The sequence below is a fragment of the Rhagoletis zephyria genome, unplaced genomic scaffold, assembly GCF_001687245.7.
Source record: "Rhagoletis zephyria isolate East Lansing unplaced genomic scaffold, Rhagoletis_zephyria_1.1 Rzeph_scaffold_02181, whole genome shotgun sequence".
Classification (NCBI taxonomy): Eukaryota; Metazoa; Arthropoda; class Insecta; order Diptera; family Tephritidae; genus Rhagoletis; species Rhagoletis zephyria.
The window spans coordinates 48,525-62,681 of NW_016159265.1; the positions used below are offsets into that span (position 1 = coordinate 48,525).

General features: G+C 38.9%; 1 protein-coding gene across 1 annotated transcript in view; it reads left to right on the forward strand.

Annotated features, from left to right (window-relative positions):
- Positions 1 to 6,275: 6,275 nt before the first annotated feature.
- LOC108366181 (phenoloxidase 2-like) overlaps positions 6,276 to 14,157 on the forward strand; it is a 23,472-nt gene continuing 15,590 nt past the window's right edge. The window contains exons 1-7 of the mRNA XM_017620497.1: positions 6,276 to 6,837; positions 6,894 to 7,343; positions 7,407 to 7,997; positions 8,054 to 8,503; positions 8,567 to 9,197; positions 9,387 to 9,642; positions 9,717 to 10,086. Of these exons, the coding sequence (XP_017475986.1) occupies positions 6,298 to 6,837; positions 6,894 to 7,343; positions 7,407 to 7,997; positions 8,054 to 8,503; positions 8,567 to 9,197; positions 9,387 to 9,642; positions 9,717 to 9,918 (3,120 nt within the window). The 5' untranslated portion in view covers positions 6,276 to 6,297 and the 3' untranslated portion in view covers positions 9,919 to 10,086. The remainder of the gene's footprint in view (positions 6,838 to 6,893; positions 7,344 to 7,406; positions 7,998 to 8,053; positions 8,504 to 8,566; positions 9,198 to 9,386; positions 9,643 to 9,716; positions 10,087 to 14,157) is intronic.

Genomic DNA, 14,157 nt, shown 5'->3' on the forward strand with positions numbered 1-14,157 from the left:
TTTTAATTTTCTCGTTCTCGAGATATTTGGAAAACTTTTAAGTCGATTTGTTTTTGTTGTTGTGCTGTAAAGTTTTTAAAAATGTTTTAATCGAGGTCAGGTTTCATATTTATTTATTATTTATGCTTATGCAACAACCCTAAAAATTTTAAACAAATCAAACACATGAAGCGTGAGCCCCGTCCGTTTTGGTATGGAACGCCCCATATGCACATACACGCAAGCATACATATGCATTTGCATTTCTTCTTAACACTTCTTCGCTTTTTATAGCATGAAGCAAAGAAGTTTTACGTTTTTTCGGTTTAAACTTTAAATTTTCCTTTGCGAGTCTTCACTTTGATTTTTTGCGCCGAATACTGGTACTTGAGCAAGGTGGGAAAGTTGTTTGCGCCAAAGCAAGTCAAAGGAAATAAATATGTGCCAGCTACACCCACTTTACTCTAACGTTTTCCCTTTTGGTGCGCTGCAGACTCAATTTAGTAAATGGCACAAACACCCAGTTGAGCGATAAGTTGCAATGAAGCTACTAGGCGTAGCTTTAACATTGCTTGCATCAGCAAAAGCATCATCATAATCATCATTATCTCCATTAGCTTCATCTTGGGCATCAGTGACCATTACGTGTACTTGAGTTCTTCATCAACGCAAATACAGTTGGCATCATTAACATTAGCACTTTATAAATGACAATGTCGTTAATAATATCTGCACTTCGTTGTGCGTTCAACAGGTAGTAAAGATGCCTTGTATTTTCATAAAACCCCACATTTTCTGTAACAACACTTAAGGGGCAAATGCCCAGCAGCCAAATACGGTCAGAAATTACTTAGACCCAGACCTTAAGCAAGGCAAGTTGAAATGAGGTAAAATATAAAAATACCACTTTAAGAAATGACATTTTTTTTTTTCATTTCTATGTGCATGTCTGCGGAAACCGCATTCTACCAAATTGTTATCGGTATTTAAGAAGCCCTGGCTTTCAAGAAACTAAAACCTGACATTTTTCTAGATATCGAAGGTAGTTCTAGCAATTTATTCTTTCCAGAAGAATCACTGATCCATATTTGGTGACATGTAGTGGAGTTTGTCTTCAATCAAAAAGTAATTCGTTCGGAGATGGGCCAGGCTCATATCATCAGGTATGCGACAAGTGGCAATACGTAAAGAGGAATACTCTCCACACTGCTTTGAAATCTAACGATTAATACTTTATTTGTGCGATAACAGGGTACGCACTACAACCATGTTGACGGCATCGATTGTCTGGCCTTAACTACAGCTGGTGAATAGCCACAAGCGTTGGAGGAGCTGTTGCAGAACACCTTGGTTATCGTGGAAACCTGTTTGGAAGAAATTGGGCTGAATGCCAATCCCGTAAAAATATTTACGATACTCTTCACAAGAATAGCAAAGATTTACATATTTCAACTTCGAATAGAACTAGAAAGATCGTTACCGCCCTCGACGCTTGCAAAACGGTTCCTCATACCTTTCATTAGCTCTAAGAGCAACAAGCTTCGAAGAGAGACATGCATGCAAATCACTTGTGCGCTACTCGCTACACCTTCTGAACGACCTAGACCCTTACTTGACTTTATGCCCGTGGACCATTTTCGGAGATTTCATGCAATCTGTAATGCTATAGGACTAAACGCATTACTAAACTGGATCCGTCACACCAATATTCTAACTTAAAAACCCACACGTTTCTCGGTCTCCACACAACACCGACTATAAATTTTGAGAACAAATTCTCAACGAGTGTTTCCTCTCGAAGGACTGAGAATACAGTTCTATCGCGGGTCCTCAACCTAACTCTTCAATCAAATACACGGCTGGCTCAAAACTAATGTAGAAAGCTGGATAGCCATTGTTTTCAGCTTCCAGATAAATGCAACGTTTTCCAAACCGAGCACGCAGCTATAAAAGAGGCCGCACTTTGGCTTACCGACTGCGCGCGGCAACGATATTTCAAATGAAGAAATAACACCAACAATAAGCATAGGTTTGTTTGTGTGAACTACGAAAATGAAAGTTTCGCCCTTTTCTGTGGCCAACTTTACTTCCTAACGCCCTGTCAAAATAGGTTTTTCTAACCGCTAAGCGTTGACGCCACGTTATTTCGGCATGCTTCATACAAATGGTATGGGCATGAGAATTTTTTGACAGCCAGACGACGCTGACGCTTTTGTTTCGGTACGGCTGTTAGAGACATACATAAAAGTTAATTGTATGGCAGACGAGCTCGCAAGAAAGGGAACGTCTCTGTCTGACGTAAAGTCTTTTCAACATGCCACTCTATTATCTACCAGCAAATCATGACATAAATCAGAATTTTTGTAGAGCGCAAATAAAAGATGGTTAACACAACCAACTTTTAGGACAACCCGTCAAATCATGTCCAGCTTTGAAAGGAGAAGTTCCAACAACTTAACACATTCGCTAACCGGAATAACAAAGGGCCAAGGCATGCTGGTAGAATAGATTTGCCGAACAATGGCTTCTGCCTACCATGATGAGGAAGCAATTGAGAGCAATGCCATCTTTTTCCAAAATTTAAATTACTAAATTAATTAATTAAATACAATATTACAAGAATGTAGGTGTCAAGCGAACGACGTTCAAAAACAATTTACTTCGAAAATATTTTAAAACAAAGTTAAAATCAAATTAATTATGTTAAGGCAACTATTTTATTATGTGTATCAAACGAGCGAGGTTGAGAAAAACTTTATTTCGAACATGCTTTTGAACCGGGTCTCAACCTGGTTATAAATTCAAAAGTAATTTTATTAACAAGTTAAATTATATATTATACTCTATACATGTATGTATGGGTAACAAACGAGAGAGTTTCAGAAATACTTTATTTCAAAAATATTTTTGACGAAGGTTGCCACCTGTTTAGAAATTCAAAATCCATTTAATTAGCAACTTAAATTAAAAATTTAATTACGGGTATAAAATAAAAGGAATGTAAGACAGTTTTATTTCGCCAGTAAATTCTAAGAGGGTTGCCACCTGTTCAAAAAGTTAAAATCAATTTCATTGATAGGTTAAATCAACTACGTAAACATGGGTATCAAACGAGAAGGATTAAAGAAAACTTTGCTTCGAAAATATGTTTGAAGAGGGTTGCCAGCTCTTCAGAAATTTTAACTCAATCCAACTGAGAAAGGTTTAAAAATCTTTATTTCGTAAATATTTTTGAAGGGGGTTGCCACCGGTTCAAAAAGTTGTAGTTAATATAGTTTCGTTTCGAAAAAAATGTTGAGCAAGGTGTGCAAATTTAAAATTAATTTAATTTAAAAGTTCAATGAAATTTTGTATATGGGTATACAACGAGCGGGTTTTAAAAAGGCTTTATTCCGATACAATTTTTTCTTAGGTTTACCACCTGTTTAGAACTTCAAAATCAATTGTATTAACAACTTAAATGATGTATACATATGTACGTGTAAAAAGAAAGATGTTAAGATAGCGTTATTTCGATTTTGTATTTGACAAGGGTTGCCACCGGTTCAAAAGGATACAATCAATTTAGGTGATAAGTTAAATCAAATACTAGAATGCGAGTATCAAACGAGACGGATTTAGGAAATCTTTGTTTCGAAAAAGTTTTTAAATAGGGTAATTAGAAAATAAATGAGATATGCATTTGCATATGTGTATAAAATGAGGGAAATTTAAGAAAACTTGATTTCCTAAAACTTTTCGAAGAGGGTTGTCACCAAAGCCACATAAGTACTTATCAAAAAGTGTATATGGGTCATTCCATACAATATTTACACCTAAATAATTTTTTTGGGGTGAAATATATTTTCCTAAATTCTTTCGAAAAAAAGAAGACACCTAGTTTTTATTTCGTCATGATATTCGAAAATATCGAAAAACAAAAATTCGCGAAATTTTGAACTCACGGAGAAGTATCTTTTTTTAATTATTTGTAGTTAATAAACTATTTTTGTCGGAGAAAATCAGTTAAGATATCAAAATGTGCGACTTTCTATGAAGTGTGAGATAGATTAAAATAAAAAAAAATTTCATCAAAAATTGGATTTTTTTATTAACTTCATCATGTTAGATTTTTATTTTTTTTTTTTTTTCAACCTGAATAGTTGTCAAACTTTATCCACTAACCCTAAAAATTCGAAACACCAAAACTATAGATGTTACGAGTATTTTCATACCTGCGTACATAAAGTTTGTACTAAAGTTTATACTATAATTATTATTATAAATTTGTGCGATAATGGCTTATAGCTTCTACTCATATATATATATATATGTAGTGTGTATGTACAATTGCATATATATAGAAGAGATCCTAGCTGAATTGCTGAATGTAGACAAATTTGTTCAACGGCATGTTATATAAGCTCATAATTATTCTAAAGCACAACTGCAACAATTTGTAAACTGTCACTCAACAAAATGGAAACAATTAATTTTACATTATCATTAAAACAATGATAACCACTATACAGCACAAAGATGGTGGATGAAAACAGTCATAGAGGAATGGATGCATGAAAGTCTATTATGAAAAGCAAAAGATTTTGTAGGGTAGAAGTGCAATGAAAAAGTTATCATTTTTCCAGCTTGACAGAAACTCTCGGCTCGTGCTGCAATTTAACGAAGGATTAAAGCAGCAAAAGGAAAATACGGTAAACATATATATGTATGTACAAATGTATATGTTTCCGAATATGCATTGTGTTTGTAGGGAGGAGACTACCCACTCACAAGTACTCGCACATAATTGGTGCCTTGGCTGCTCTATTGTTGTTTGTTTGCCAAGTACAGCAGCCGTTACAGTCACCGTATCGAATTACGTGTCAATTGAGTTTACAAGAGCCAAGTACTTCCTTCCCGGCGATGCTTGTGTAAACGTGTACGTAATTTTCACACAAACAAGTAAACATACTTACTTGTTCTCATAGAATGAATCCCAATGAAAAATACAAAGCAGTTTCGGTTGATAGTCGCTTCTTCCACGGCTATGATTTTACTGCATGCTCTCGGAGTGCCCGGTCCTTGATGACTGGTTGATGTTCTTGGAAAAGCTAAGCTTTAGAACACCATCAGGGGAAGTTACATAAAAACACGTGGGACATTGCGGCCTCTACAATAGCTGCCATGAGTTGACAACCAAGAAGAATAAAAATACATACGTTTTCCAGATATTTTGACTAGACAGAAACTAGCAACTCTCTTAATATACTCTCTATAGCTCATACAACTAGTAAGTAGAGTCCAAATAAAATAAAATCTTCTCCAAACTTTTCATTTAAGTTGCTTCATTAGCCTAAAACTTAAAAGGCAGCATATTACTCATCTTGAAAAAGCTTAATTGCGACTTTTTCAACACAAATTATTTTCCAAATTTAATTTCAATTTTTTTTTTTACTATACGTGTATAGAATAAGAGGATTCTACAAATTTGGGTCTAAAATCAATTTGGAGTTTGTCAAATTTTGAAAATAGGTTTCGAAGAAAATGTGAAAATGTTCACTATTGCGCCCTCTGTTGGAAGTTGTAAGAAAAATACGAGTGCAGAAATGGATTCCTCATACCAAAAGACCCCATATAGCATGTTCTTATACAAAATTGAAGCACTGCTTTACGACACTACAGCAAAATGCTAGGAAACCTATTTTCGCAATTTGGCAAATTTCAAATTTATTTTAGACCAATTGTTTCTTCAACAAATTCGCATAGCATTACACGTAGAATCCTTCTAGTCTAGAGGCGTATAGTCGAAAAAATCTGCTATACAAATGTACATTAAGGTGCCTCGCCAAAAAAAAAACGACTTGTGAGTGTTCCACGGGAATTATACAATTCATTATGTTTTAAGACATTCGCCAAAAAATTTCAGGAAGATATTAGGATTTACGTGAGCTGGACCAATTTGAAAATACCTCCGAAAATGTAAACTGAGGAAGTACTAAAATAAAATAATTTAAATAAAATAAAATAATTTAAACCCCGTACCGATTTTTTTTTTTTTGTATGGAAAGTGCTGCGTACTAATGTACATACATATGTACGGTATCCACTTTTATTTAGTTCTCACGCTACATAAGTTTAAAGCGTTTGCGGTTTTCAAGCTTATCAAAAATAAATAGCACAATGCATTTATTGAAACTTGCAACAAAAAACAAGAGAAACCACAGAAATGCAAATGATAATTCACCACTTTCACATGTCTCCAGAATAGTATAAAAGCCCGTAGAACTCATCAAAATATCACAGTGTCACACAGTAATTCATTGCAAACTAAACTTCACTATGTCTTCAGAGCAAAATAAGAAAGCATTAAATTTGCTTTTCCAAAATCCCTTGGAACCGGTATTTGCCGCACGTGATGATGGCAAATCCATACTAGACGTACCGGATAGCTTCTATACCGAGAACTACACCGAAGTAAAAGAAGACATACAGAATCGTTTCGGTGCGGAGGTCGATGTGAAAATACCCATACGGGAATTGAAGCAAAAGCCCAATTTAGAGTTTGCCAATGCGCTACGCAAACGCCAACAATTCTCACTCTTCTATCAACCACATCGCCGTATTGCCGGGCAGCTCATTCAATTGCTGATTGAACCGCCCACCGAGGAGGATTTCATTTCGTTGGCCGCCTTTGTGAAAGATCGCGTCAATGCTTTCCTCTTTCAGTATGCCTTTTCGGTGGCAGTACAGCATCGCAAGGACACCGCTAACTTCCAGGTGCCGGTGATTAGCGAACAATTTCCGCAAAACTTCGTCGAACCATCGGTGTTTCAAGATGCTCGCGCCGAGGGCAAGCTGGTCACCGATCCAGGCAGTCGGGTAAGTTTCACATTGGCATACAGCAGTGAGCCGAAGAGTTTAATATTTTCTTAAAGCGTCGCATTGAAATTCCGCCAAATTTCACCGCATCCGATCGCGAAGAAGAGCAGCGCTTGAGCTACTTCCGCGAGGATATTGGCGTGAATAGTCATCACTGGCATTGGCATTTGGTGTACCCCGGCTCGGGACCCGAGGAGGTGGTACGCAAGGATCGCCGTGGTGAATTGTTCTATTACATGCATCACCAGCTGATGGCGCGTTACAATGTGGAGCGTTTCTGTAATAATTTAGCCAAACTACAACCACTCAACAATATACGCGAACCCATTATCGAAGGTTACTTCCCGAAAATTTTGAGCAGTCTCAACAATCGCACCTATCCAGGGCGTATAGCAAACACAAAATTGAAGGATATCGATCGTGATGGACGCGTAATGGAGTTGGCCGATATTGAGCGCTGGATCAATCGTATTGTACAGGCCATCGATCAGGGTTATGTCACAGATGTGAGTATATAGGAACTAGAGAGTAAAGAAAATATCATGAAAAATTATACCGCTCACACGCAGACAAGAGGCACCAACATTCCGCTGGATGAGATCAAGGGCATCGACTTACTAGGCGATCTTATGGAGTGCTCTGATCTCTCCGTCAACCCCGGCTTCTATGGNTTGGAACCGGTATTTGCCGCACGTGATGATGGCAAATCCATACTAGACGTACCGGATAGCTTCTATACCGAGAACTACACCGAAGTAAAAGAAGACATACAGAATCGTTTCGGTGCGGAGGTCGATGTGAAAATACCCATACGGGAATTGAAGCAAAAGCCCAATTTAGAGTTTGCCAATGCGCTACGCAAACGCCAACAATTCTCACTCTTCTATCAACCACATCGCCGTATTGCCGGGCAGCTCATTCAATTGCTGATTGAACCGCCCACCGAGGAGGATTTCATTTCGTTGGCCGCCTTTGTGAAAGATCGCGTCAATGCTTTCCTCTTTCAGTATGCCTTTTCGGTGGCAGTACAGCATCGCAAGGACACCGCTAACTTCCAGGTGCCGGTGATTAGCGAACAATTTCCGCAAAACTTCGTCGAACCATCGGTGTTTCAAGATGCTCGCGCCGAGGGCAAGCTGGTCACCGATCCAGGCAGTCGGGTAAGTTTCACATTGGCATACAGCAGTGAGCCGAAGAGTTTAATATTTTCTTAAAGCGTCGCATTGAAATTCCGCCAAATTTCACCGCATCCGATCGCGAAGAAGAGCAGCGCTTGAGCTACTTCCGCGAGGATATTGGCGTGAATAGTCATCACTGGCATTGGCATTTGGTGTACCCCGGCTCGGGACCCGAGGAGGTGGTACGCAAGGATCGCCGTGGTGAATTGTTCTATTACATGCATCACCAGCTGATGGCGCGTTACAATGTGGAGCGTTTCTGTAATAATTTAGCCAAACTACAACCACTCAACAATATACGCGAACCCATTATCGAAGGTTACTTCCCGAAAATTTTGAGCAGTCTCAACAATCGCACCTATCCGGGGCGTATAGCAAACACAAAATTGAAGGATATCGATCGTGATGGACGCGTAATGGAGTTGGCCGATATTGAGCGCTGGATCAATCGTATTGTACAGGCCATCGATCAGGGTTATGTCACAGATGTGAGTATATAGGAACTAGAGAGTAAAGAAAATATCATGAAAAATTATACCGCTCACACGCAGACAAGAGGCACCAACATTCCGCTGGATGAGATCAAGGGCATCGACTTACTAGGCGATCTTATGGAGTGCTCTGATCTCTCCGTCAACCCCGGCTTCTATGGCGATCTGCACAATCAAGGACACAATTGCATTTCATTTTCTCACGACCCCGATAATCGGTTCTTAGAAGATTTTGGCGTAATGGGTGATGTGACAACAGCTATGCGTGATCCGATCTTCTATCGTTGGCATGGTTATCTCGATACGCTATTCAATCGCTTCAAGGAGAAGTTGCCAGTATACAGCGAACCGGAGCTTGGCTACAATGGCGTGTCGGTGACACGCGCTGATGTGCGCATCATAAGTTCATCAAAGAATATCATCAACACACTGCTTACTTATTGGGAAAAATCCGATGTGGACTTGGCCGCTGGACTGGACTTCGGGCCAGGCGGAAGTGTTTATGCCTTGTTCAGACACTTGCAACACTCACCCTTCGAATACTTAATTGAGGTGAACAACGAGACAGGCACGGTTAAGCGTGGCACTTGTCGCATATTCCTCTGTCCCATCACCGATGAGCGTGGCACACCATTAACCCTGAATGAACAGCGTCAGCTAAGCATAGAGTTGGACAAGTTCACTGTGAATTGTGAGTATATCAGCGGGAGCAGCGGGAAAGGAGTAGACTTAAAAGGAAGTTGAGAAAGCAAAAAAGTAAAAGGAGGCAGTGAGCAAAAGCTTTATAAGCTGACTCTTTGCTACTCTTACTTTGTGGCTACTTTCACTCCTAAACTCAAACTTATAATTTATTTATTTATTTTTTATTTTAATTTTTCAGTAATGCCTGGCGTCAACAAAATCACTCAGTCCTATGATAACTCCAGTGTTACTATACCCTATGAACGTTCCTTCCGTAGATTAGACAAGGCCCATTTACCTTCTGATCCAAGCAAATTGGCTGAATTCCGTTTCTGCGGCTGTGGTTGGCCAGCGCATATGTTGCTGCCAAAGGGAAAACCTGAGGGCATGCAATTTGAACTATTTGTAATGATTTCGAACTATGACGATGATGCAGTGCTGCAGAGAAACGATGCGTGAGTAGTAGTTGGAAACTTCAGAATATAACATTTTGTTAAAAAATAATATTTCCTTTCATTCTACTTTCCAGACCCGATGTATGCGGTGACGCTGCTTCATTTTGCGGTCTGAAAGACAAATTATATCCCGATAAGCGTGCTATGGGCTATCCGTTCGATAGACGCTTGCCGGCTGACACATTGACGGCATTGACTGATCACTTCAGCAACATGAAAAAGACGCCGGTACAGATAATCAACCGCAATGAGGTTGTTGAAAGGAAGCGCACTTAGGCAATTCCATGGGACATAAATCTGAATTGAAAAAAAGACTGGAAACGATAAAGGAATTTTAAACTGACATATTATTAAAATACTTAACTACCCACTTCAAATACTTATTACCTTTTACAAGATAAATTAAGCAAAATGCCTTATATATGTATGTATGTATATATGCATATTCAATAAATTCAAACATTCAATAAACACTTTAATTGAAATAATTTCTAGCGCTTTCTTTTCTTGAAATAATGTTGCATTTATTCTGCCCTCCTCCGGGGCTGTATGGTTTTCTTGTTCTTTTCTCGGCATCTTCACAGACATATGGCGTACACTTTCTTTAAAATCTTGCACTCTGATAATGTCGCCATATAATAAGGTGACATTTCTTTCGCGAAAAGAAAACGCCATCAGTTAAAATGGTGAATTCGCACTTTTTCCAGTTGAGAAATATACTTCGAGGTAAATTTTTAAATAAATAATTTTATAACCAGCCAGCAGAAAAACGTAAGTTTTGCTGACAGTGCGGTATCGAATATTTTTCGCACCCGTAAACGTACAGAAAACGACAACAATTTGGTCCATACCCCCTTTTTATGTCCATGGACACATTTTTTTGCTTGGAGACAGCACTCTGCATCTTCTTCAAGGTCCTGAGCTTACCATCTATATCAGAGGTTGCCAAACTTTTTTTTCTCGTAGACTCCTTTGAAAAATTTACTGGTTTCGGTGGACCCCTCCTCATGCATTTCTAAATATTCCTAAAGCTCGTAAAAAATTAAATGTGAAGATTGGATCTAACTATATAAATTTGCATCGCGGGTGAACTCAAAAATTTAACTCGGAGTGGCCAAAATAAAACTTAGATATTTTCTTTTTATTATTTTTTATTTCTATTTATTAAAATAATTTGATGACACGCTTGCAGGTTTAAACAAATAGAGCTCGTAAATCCATCAAAATACTCTCTCGTTCTGAGGAGTTATCAACTGCTCGGCTCACTCATGACTATGTACTCCACAAATACTCTACATTTGTAAAATAGTTTATTTGTGCTGATGGCATCTTTTCTATTTTTATCGGTCCGAGTTTTAAAGTGATGCGAAAAATATTCATTACTATCCTTTTTAAAACACAAAACTTAAGAGCTGTTTTTGCCACGTTAAGTGAGCAGTCCAACAAGTTTTCTGCAGTGTCGTCTGCTCACTGAGATCAAAAAACTAGATAGGCCTTCTGCGATTGAAGGCAACATGAGTTGTGCACACCTGCATTCAGTCGATGCCTCCCAGTCATTGTTGAGCGAAGTATTCCCCAGTTGCTTCGGTGGCCGAAAGTGGGTGTGCTAAAACTGGTTGCGGACCGAGGAATGCCTGGTCTGAGCCAATTCTGGCCAAATGGCACCCAGAGTACAGCAAGCTCGTTATGTTTACCACCATAATTTATTCGAGGCTTGCATTGCCGAACTAGTTAGGAAGTAGTTAGAGGGCTGGCCAATGCCTTAAGTGCAGCTTGGTTGTCACTGCAGACACACAAACTCCTTCTCCTCCACCTATGTTCCGCCACGTAGTCCATGGCTTTGAGGATTGCAATTACCTCAGCCTGAAAGACCGAGGCATATTCTCTAGCAGAAAAGTGAAGCTTATCCCCATTAACACCCACAAAGACCCCAGTTCATGACCCAGAGTCAGTTTTGGAGCCATCAATGAAGATTCAACAATGTGTAGGTCCGGTCTCAGTGATGGAATTAAGCCAGCATTCAGTCTCAGGGAACTCAACATTATAGAATCTCTTCCACAAAGGTAATGGTGGCGTACTATCCTGTAGCATTGAAAATACACAAGTGCTTAAATCTCTGCCGCCAGCAATTTCCGCCGCACCCCACTCAGTGTTGTACCAACATCCGGTTCGTTTTAGTCTGCAGGTGGACTTTAAGGTTTTCCTACGTATGAAAACACAAAGTGACGGTCAAAAAAATTCAAGTTAAATAAATAGGCTATCGAGCAACCATTTTGGTTCTTTACTATCGAAACCAGATAAATTTTCGTGGTCCCCCATATTTTTTCACGCCAACGTAGACCCCCGTCGAGTTTCACATGGACCCATGGGGGTCCACCTGGCCCGCTTTGGGAATCACTGGTTTACAAGCACCTTTACAAAAGCGGGGATTTTTAAACGGAATATACGAACTACATAGAACAACCCTCAACAATTGCTGTATTTTTGTGATATTTTTCTAAAGTTCTTATATTTTAACTAAACATACTATTCGATGCGTGTTGCTTAACCAGAAACNCGGAATATACGAACTACATAGAACAACCCTCAACAATTGCTTTTAAAAACTTGTTCGTTTGCTGTATTTTTGTGATATTTTTCTAAAGTTTTTATATTTTAACTAAACATACTATTCGATGCGTGTTGCTTAACCAGAAACAAATGTCATGACCACTCACTTAAAACTTTTTGAAAATAACAAATATATGCATGTATGTCCGTTCGTCGTTATGAAAACATTTTCACTTGCATATGTATTTTTAAATTCATATTTAATTATATTTTTATTCATATGAACCGCCCACAACACACATGTGTGTAGGTACTTATTTAATACAGCATACAACTTTTCGGTTTTCCTATGTCCTTTGCCTCCCAAAAGAGAGTACATATGTATGTTGACTTGCTTACTTCCAAGGGTTTGCAGCAATTTAAACAGCAAATACCACAACAGCCACAATAAGTTGTGGGTCTTAACTTAAATATACATACTTAGGAGTTGATTTTCATGCTTGCAAATGTGAAACGCACACCTACACGCAATTCTATGTAATTGTACAGATGTTTGCTAGATGTAAGAGGTATGCACTTTACAAAATACAAGCTTTCCACTTTTCCTAAACCAATTTCAATTAAATTCTACAACAAATACTACATATTCAGAAATAATTTAAGACACTCATACGCCCAACTGTTGGACTGGTCAGGCTGGGTCAGGAGTTGGCATGCCAGCATGTGGATGCTTCCAAGGTCTACCACATGGAAAATTGCTTACAAATATAATGAATGAACGGTGGCATACGCTCTACCACTTCTAGAGAGCAGTTCAAAGCACATTTAGGAACATATAACCTAAAACGCTTCAAGAACAACTTAAGAATTCTTACAGGAATCCTGACAGGACATTGCAGGCTGAACTAAGTATCGCCTGACTAAACTGGGAGAATACTCGCATGAGCGATGCAGATTTTGCAGAACGGAAAACGAGACTGCACAGCACAGCTTAGAAGAAGAATGCCCTGCACTGTTGCACAAACGCAAAGGCACCTGGGTGAACATTTGATAACCAAAGGCGAAATGAAATCCGTAGATTTGGGTTCCATACTAAAGTTTCTCTCGCATACTGGATTAATAGACAGACTGACTATAAATCCATGCATCGGGCACAATAGATCTTAAGGTCGGAGTGCTCTATCCCCAACAGTAATAATAATAATAATAGNGGGAACGTACCCATACTACGTGACCCACTTTTTGAAATTTTTAACCCCCCCCTCCCCCCTCGGTGGCCGCGGGTAGTATATTCCAAGACCCCCCCCTCCCCCTACAGTTTTCACGTAGTAATTCATAAATATGGTTTTGAATCATTTCTTGCTAACAAAAAGTTGAAAAAAAAATATATTTGGCTTATAATTGTCTTTATTAACACGGCGCTTGCTGCGTGACGGCAGGAGTGCTTTCATACCTATAATTACAAGTGGAAAAAATATTATCAAGATAAAATGTCAAAATATATCTTAAGCAGTACTTAAATTATAGAAACAAATGTCCCGTTATTTTTATTAACCTTTATTTTCCATCTCAATCATCTTCAACAAACACCTTCCCAGCATCAATCCACTCGGATACATCGTAGATCACGGGGGCGGTAACATCGGGAGTTTCCTCAGACGTAATTATTATCTCTTCATTGACAGCCTCGACATCTATCCACTCCACGCATTCCTTTATGACACACAAGGCCTCCTGTGGTCTCCTAGAGAGAACCCGCAGAGGTCGCACGCGAGACACGTCATCCACCGCACCACCATGCACGTTTTTTCGATGGTTGTTCAATCAGCTGACGTCTGTTCGTCAGTGTTGCCATCTGTGGGTTTAAAAAGCGACAAACACTGCGCGCCATATTTGAATGTAGCTCGAAAAAAACGCTAGATTTTCTTAGTGGATATTGACTACGTGATAAAAACCTAAGCCCCC